At 37.2% G+C, this 7,363-nt stretch overlaps 2 protein-coding genes across 4 annotated transcripts in view; one reads left to right on the top strand and one right to left on the bottom strand.

The window, feature by feature from the left end:
• Positions 1 to 4,601, bottom strand: part of LOC111487807 (serine/threonine-protein phosphatase 7-like) — a 9,244-nt gene extending 4,643 nt beyond the window's left edge. For all 3 annotated transcript variants that reach the window (XR_002719112.1, XM_023135346.1, XM_023135347.1), the window contains exons 1-6: positions 4,328 to 4,601; positions 3,661 to 3,757; positions 1,288 to 1,445; positions 1,144 to 1,194; positions 908 to 1,069; positions 278 to 823 (exon numbers count right to left, since the gene is read on the bottom strand). Coding sequence is in view for 2 of the 3 variants with exons in the window: in XM_023135346.1 (XP_022991114.1) it covers positions 278 to 823; positions 908 to 1,069; positions 1,144 to 1,194; positions 1,288 to 1,445; positions 3,661 to 3,757; positions 4,328 to 4,564 (1,251 nt within the window). In the remaining variant the exon portion in view is untranslated. The remainder of the gene's footprint in view (positions 1 to 277; positions 824 to 907; positions 1,070 to 1,143; positions 1,195 to 1,287; positions 1,446 to 3,660; positions 3,758 to 4,327) is intronic.
• A 632-nt stretch (positions 4,602 to 5,233) lies between these two features.
• Positions 5,234 to 7,308, top strand: LOC111487495. The gene is made up of 2 exons (XM_023134910.1): positions 5,234 to 6,748; positions 6,876 to 7,308. The coding sequence occupies exons 1-2, from the start codon at positions 5,933 to 5,935 to the stop codon at positions 7,020 to 7,022; spliced, it is 963 nt and encodes a 320-aa protein (XP_022990678.1). The 5' UTR covers positions 5,234 to 5,932; the 3' UTR covers positions 7,023 to 7,308.
• The last annotated feature ends 55 nt before the right edge of the window (positions 7,309 to 7,363 follow it).

The raw sequence follows: 7,363 nt of genomic DNA, 5'->3' as shown, positions 1-7,363 counted from the left end.
ATTTTTTTTTTTTTTTTTTTTGCGCCACATTCAAGGGTGCAGTTTTGTGTAGACAATAAAAGAAAATGCAGTGAACAAAGAGCTAGATTCCAAATTGTGTATTCTCTACATAAGGGCAATATACATTAGTGGTTATAAGTTATACTTCTAACTGTAAATTTTCTTCATGAATATTTTTTCTCAAATAGGTTCATTCAATTTTTTTTTAATGTTATGCATGGTTGTTTGCTCCTAGCCTTCATTACAATTAATAACAAGTAAAACAATTTCAATTTACCTTCCACACCATTAAGACCAAAAACACCTCCAGTCCCCATGCTCCTCTGTCCACATAATTGCCATTAAAAACATAATATTGGCTCTTAGATGGTAAGTTAGCAAGTTCAAAGAGGTGAAGTAAGTCGTGATAATGACCATGAATGTCCCCAACTATAACAACTTTTGAAACTTCTCCGTGGCAGTCAATTTCCACACAGTTTGGTTCCTTGTGAAGGATGCTTGCAGCCATATCTAGTATTTCATCTACCACAGAAACTGGCATGACAAGTTGAAACTCTGCAGGCGAGTAATTTCTTGAAGACTGTTCCAGTGTTTTCATCATCTCTACAACCCACTCTAAGGTTAAGCAACCATGTGGTGGCCAACTAACAGTGTGCTTAACATGTGACAGGTCACAATATTCATTCTCGAGCCTAGACTCAGCCACTGCCTGTTCAACTTCAACCATTATAATTTGTGTATCTCCAAGAAGTACATCATCATTGCTGGAGTCAATTGGCTCGACCTCTAGACTCTCTGTTGTCCACATATCATTTGCAATTCCCTATTAATGTAATTTGCATTTTGTATTTAAATATAGAATTTATTTTGAATGAATAGAAGAAAATTTTGCTTCTTATAACCCTACCTGTTCAACAATATGGGAAGGTTCAATCTCCACATCTTTAGCTCCATCAACAATCCCACATAGAAGCTCTTTCAATCTCAATAGCTGTTGCACTTGCTGGCTGTCTAGGTCTTTATATGATATCCTATTCAAAATGTCAACAATATCCTTGCACTTACCTGCCTGCATAATACTTTGTCAATTCATGAATGTTGAACAAAGATCTACATTAAGGCAATTGACCATGCATAACTTACCATCCTGTTGATGTAAAAGCACATAGCACTAATCACATCATTTTTTGTCACCTGCAACACATTAAACAGGCTTTTAACTTCACATCCCATTGCCTTGTCCTAAAAGGAAAATAGTTATTATTCCACCTGAGCATCTTCACTTACCCTTGAATCTCGGTCACTAATAACCCGATGAGAAATTTCCCTCAGCCTCATAAGGGAATATACTTGATGATCATCCAATTTAGAAAATGAGTATAAGTTCGTGGTGTCCACAATTTTCTGACATATATTTTGTATGGTCTCCAATTTATCATCCATATCTACAATGAATTAGGGCATTTTTATGTGACACTATGTTATAGAAAGCCACTAAAAGACTATGCAAGAGTATAATTTGTTGAGATATATAAAGCTTTGTGATATCATGCATGGCATGCCACTTAGCACACTTCTGAATTGGAGAATCTTGTAAAAAGAGAAAAGGAGACGAGTTTTACACGGTCACCAAAAATATTCAAACACTTTGAAGTTTGAAACAGAGTTTCTTGTCACAATATTTTTTTAGTTTTTAAATTTAAATACAATGCACTTCAAGTTTTTATAAGAGAAGCAGCTTAATTTTATTAGAAGAAATAAGAAAATACAATTTTTAACAAGAAACTCAAGTAAAAAGATTAACACTCTGCTTAGTTGGCTTTCCCAAATAGCTATCTGCCCCATAAATTCTGGAGTTGGCAATGGTCTAAGTTCATTCCTCGATCATTTTTATTCCATCCCCTTGACTCAATAGATTTTCATTAAGGGCATTGACGTTTCTGATTCTAAATCCCTGCTCCCAACTGAGGGTACTCAACCTATGAAATTTGTTGCACGAGTCTTGGTGATTGATGTTGCAAATGAGTGACTCAAAAGACGATCTATTTGACATAACTTGTTTCTAGAATGGCGATCTTACTTGATTTAGTGAGTAATGAAGTTTTCAGTTTATGAGGGCTAACAGCAGAGATGCCTATTAACCAGATTCACATTGGCTTCTCTAGAAGCACCTGATGCAGGAAATGCCAGGTTTGTGACAGTTAAGTATTAGTTATTATCAGTCTTCCAAGTTCTGGAAAGTAGTTCGAATGATTGTTGACTTAATAATGTGGTTAGATACGTAGGCTGAAACAGGGTAATTGATGGTTGTCAATATTTGTACAGGTGGCCATATACCTTTTGTAATTCAAAGTCATTTCCCTCTTAGTATAATTCAGTTCCAAAGCACTAACAATATAGTCAGGTTTTTTTTCTACTTTTGAGAGCATAGAAGAGGTGTGGGAGCCACTTATACGGCTGGGAGGGAGATAAATCCACCAGCTGCTAATTATAAACGATGAAACAAACAAGGAATTACGAAGCATAGGGTAATTGAACTCCCTTAACAGCAGAAAATTAATTTTCCAGGAAAGAACGGGGAATACTTCGGACATCAACCTATCAGCTATCAGCATGTGTTATCAAGAGATATCAACCTGCTTACCATAATGAACTACAACATTTTGGATGAACCTACATTTAATGGTTTTCAATGGCAGAATAAACATGGAAGGCATAATCAACTGGTTGAAGAATATTGAAGATCTCTTCAAATACTTCAATTCTGATAGTAAAATGGTTTTGGTTGGTGACATAGAGACTAAGAAGGTGCTTCTACAAGGTGGGAGCATTAACAGGCCTATTTGAGAAGGGTTAGTAAGTACCAGATAAGTTCTTGACAAATAATCTATAATTAATCAAGGAAAGCATTCTCCCCATCAACAGCCCTTCCAGAACACGAGGAAAAAAAATTATACAGCCTATAGAATGAATTTTTTCAAGTAAGGTCGTTTTCCTCTTTGCATAATTCAGTTCTGAATAAAAAAAAAAAAAAAAAACAATAAAGAGACACTTTTCTACTTTCGTGGGCATCAGTTTGGGTGCAAATGTTAACCGAGATAAAAATTAATTCCAAGAACAGGCTTCCGCGTGAGCTGAAGATATTGCTTCATCAGAATTTTCTTAAAAAGTGATCCAACATACATGGTTATTCATGACATACAGACTTAAAGTGGGAATTAGAGTGTAGAATATGAGCATCCCAAACATTCTAACCTACAATGCAGCAATCATATTAAGTATTACAGCTATAAAATAGCAGATCAATGGTGTCCATTCCCTAAAGAAATCTCAAAAGGGAGTGGGAGTTGCAGGATCCGTCCTCCCGAGGGTAAATTGATAACCATACACACAGCCAATTTAGCTGACTGAAGTGTATTTTACAAGCCATGCACACTTGAATGCAGAATACTGACCACACATATGCAGCCATCTACAGTTGAAATAATTACAATGCAAGTGTGCAGGATAGTAGCATGACAAAAATAACACGTTACATAAATTTTGGTGCTAAGAAGATTATGATCAGTTCAAGTTTCAAATAGTTCAATTACTATGAAGTTATGCACAAGGAAAAGAACAAAAGCTAAATGCTACTCACTAAAGACAAGAAATACCTACCAGCCTGAATTACTACATTACATTTACTTTGCAGAGGAAGGATCGGAGAAACTGGTGGTGCAAGTGAAGCAGGCATGTTAGAGAAAACAGGATGTGCCTGGGGAAAAAATTACTCGTAAGTCCTACTACACTGAAAATATGAGGGCACGGTTACTGCAGCAAAACCTAATGTAAAGGCAAATGCAATTCTCAAAACGAAGAAGAACAACATTCCGATCCCGATTTCCAGAAATAACAATTATTCACAAACGCCCACAATTTTGAATTATAATTAAGTGAACATAACTAGAACGTATATCAGTAGAAAAAGACACGCATACACTCAACTCAAGTATTTTAAACCCTACCGCTGTAGAGCATCATAAATCTACAGCAAAGACATACGCAAATGGAAATCGGTTAGCTTCCAAGTATCACAGCTTCTCGCTAGTTTTCACTCCGAGGAAAAATAAAATCAAACATGAATCCAGATAAACACACGCATGGAGCTCCACTGGAGCAACGTATCTAGCTCAGAAAGCCTCCGTTTCCGTGAAACAAGAGCTAGAAAGAAAGCGGAGCTATATCGTTTGCGTTTGAGAGGATTGGAAACAGAGAAAACAAAATGAGATGCATGAAATTTACAAATGGAAAGCGAAACAAGAGAAGAGTATAAGGAAGAAGATACATCTTCGGTATCGTTATCAGAGGATGAGAGGTCAACGCCGTATCTCGTGTCGGAGGGCTTATGGCGGTCGGAGTTGGAGGTGGTGGCTCCGGCGGTGTGCTCGTCGGCAAATTCCATTCTCCCGCCGAACCGCAGGTGAATGAGGGGGTTGATTGGAGACGAGACTACAGAATCAAGAACGCTGACTGAAGCACGGCCGTCATCGATTTGCGTTTGTGGTATTACATGGATGTCCATGGTCCAACTATTAAATTACATTTATGCCACTGCCATTGATATTTCCGTCAGACTTTTGAGTCCGCTCCTTTTGTTTCCATCCTCAACAATAGTTCCCAACGGAATTCCTTTTTTAAAATGCATTTTTCTTTTGAGTATTTTTATAAAAATGTTTTAAAGTGAAAATATTTTTATATTTGATCATATTTTTCCAAATAATTAAAATATTATGATATCAGTAGAATGGTACTGGTGATTTCTAAATACAAATAGTGTTGTTGGTCGCTAGAGGTGGCAACAATTGTCGGAGATGGGATGGTACCTAGTAGTCACTGGTAGTCGTGGTTGCTAAAGTGGATATTAGAAGTAGGCAATGGTTGAAAGTGGGTGGTGGCCGTTGTCATCGATGGTAGCACTAACGTAGCTGACGACGATGTAAAGGAAAGTGAACTTTGGTCATTTTATTATATTATGGAAATTGGATTGAAACTCCAAATTAAACGCGTAAAAAGTTCTTTTTAGCATTCAAATAAAAATTTGTAAATTGAACGTATTAAACTTTAGAATTCTAGTAATGTGTAAAGTGGATTGGGCCATAACATAGGCAGCCGAAAGGCCTAAAATTAAGCTGAAAGAAGCGCGGGCTTCAGTTGTATCTATGCAATAAATGGAAGAGGTGAGCGAATTATATATGTGTTTTGGTCCCATTCTCCCATGTGAGCGTCCCTCGAAGGCCGCATCCGCCCAACCATTAACAACCGCGGCATTTGCCCACCCTTGTGCTATTTGCCTCCGCCTTTTCCCATTGTCCAGCTCCTTGTTTTTAACACGCGCACACACACACATAGTGGTTTTACAGGTTGCGCAGGAATCTCTTGCTCCTCTGCAATTCTCCCTTTTAGGGCAGTGAAGGTTTTTTTCTCTTCGCTGACTGAACTCTCCTCATTCTTAGCTCGAGTGTGGTGGGTATGTTTAATAGATTATTGGTTCAAAAGGAAAAACAAAAGCCTGTAATCACATTTCATGATTGAAGTGTGTGATTCTCAGAAAAACAAAGGGCCGGGCGGGGGGTGGGGGTGTATTTTAATGTTATTGGAGTTATGTTTCTGTCATTTTGGCATAAAAAGTAGGATTGTGTGGATTCTGTAGAAGCTTTTCTTTCTGTATTCTTTATTCAATGATGTAGCTCTGCGTTTCATGCTAGTTTTGGTCAAATTTCATCATATTCTTAATTGCTGCTGAACTGCTGCATCCTGAGAAGTGGGAGGATTTTGAGGCTACTTTTTTTAGAGCTTGCTTGTAAGCTTTCAAGCAACAATTTGAAGATTATTGGTTTTGTTTTGCCTTTGTGAGATGGAAAATTCTGTTTGAAGTATTAAGGAAGTTAAGATGAAATCTCTAAGTAGTGTAGGACTTGGTTTGAGTGTGATTTTTGGGTGCCTTTTCTTGGCGCTTGTTGCTGAGCTATACTACCTGTTATGGTGGAAGAAGAGGTTCACTGACAGAGAAGTTGAAACTGATTACAGTAGCCCAGCTAGAGAGCTATTTTACATGTTTTGTTGGAAAAGCTCATCTTCTTTAACCCGCACAGCTCTGAATCCTCAAGATCTAAGTTCATCAGTTAATATGCACACAAACAATGATTTCTTGCTGAAACCCTTTGGAGAAGATGGGATAGAAACAGAGTTTATGAGGCTCCAAAGCCTCTCAGGGCCACCAAGATTCCTTTTCACCATAATAGAAGAAACCAAGGAAGATTTAGAGTCTGAAGATAAGAATGGAAAGGAATCAAAAAGTAGAAGCTTGAGTGATCTGCTTCTTGCTGTGGAAACTCCATATTTGACTCCTTTAGCTTCTCCAACTCTTTTCACACCTCCTCTTACTCCTGCAGATTCTTATAAGCCCCATGGATTCAACCCTCTCTTTGAATCAGTATCAGATGCAGAGTTTAACAAGATAAGGTCATCTCCTCCTCCAAAGTTCAAATTCCTACAGGAAGCTGAGGAGAAACTCAAGAGGAAATTACAGGAAGAAGCTGAGAAATGTGTTCATAATAACACCATTGAACCTGTTGAAGATTCAAGAACTAAAGCAACCATGCAGAAGCTACTTCAAGATGAGGAGGATAAATCTTATATTACAATTGTCGTTGACAGAAACCAAGATTTGGAGCTGAATCAGTATCATTCAAGCAGTTCTTCACAGGTACTTCCTTTGCCATCTTCACCATCAAATTTCAGTTCATCCATCACCAAAAAGCCAATCTAACCATTATGATTGATTTACCAACCAAAGTCGAAATGGGTTTTTATTTTTATCTTTAAACTTGTAGCTTTTAAAGTGTTTTAAGGGTAAGAGAGTCTGTATTCTAATCTGCCTTAAAAATTTGCTGGACATCATTCTCTGGGAGGTGGGCCTAATGCAAGTGGATGAATGGATTTGTGGGAAGCTTGTTTTATTCAATCTCCATGTCTCCTAAGCTTGTCTGATACCTATAACTCCTCCATGAACTATGAACTATGAACAAATCCACACTACAAAACCATGAAAGAGTGCATCATTTAAATTTGAAGTATCAAAGTTGAAAACTCAATAACTTTCTTTCTTCAACTTTATGTTAAGCCATAGATAGATGGATCGACAAAGGGTTTTGGGTATTTAGCTGTATGTGGCTTGAAAAGGTACCACTCAGAGCAAAGAGACAAAGGTGGAGAAGAGCTGGACAGGTTTTAGATGCCTTTTTCCACTTTTTTTTTTTTTTTTTTTTTTTTTTTTTTTTTTTTTTTTTTTTTTTTTTTTTTTTTTTTTTTTTTTTTTTTT

This window comes from Cucurbita maxima, unplaced genomic scaffold, assembly GCF_002738345.1.
Source record: "Cucurbita maxima cultivar Rimu unplaced genomic scaffold, Cmax_1.0 Cma_Scf00012, whole genome shotgun sequence".
Lineage (NCBI taxonomy): Eukaryota > Viridiplantae > Streptophyta > Magnoliopsida > Cucurbitales > Cucurbitaceae > Cucurbita > Cucurbita maxima.
This window is presented reverse-complemented; position numbering and strand designations above follow the sequence as displayed.

What these genes read in the sequence shown, in the direction of transcription:
- LOC111487495 (XM_023134910.1), top strand. Translation starts at nt 5,933, where the DNA reads ATGAAATCTCTAAGTAGTGTAGGACTTGGTTTGAGTGTGATTTTTGGG. An exon ending in ATTCAAGCAGTTCTTCACAG is followed by an intron (nt 6,749 to 6,875) that starts GTACTTCCTTTG and finishes TTAAACTTGTAG; the next exon opens with CTTTTAAAGTGTTTTAAGGG.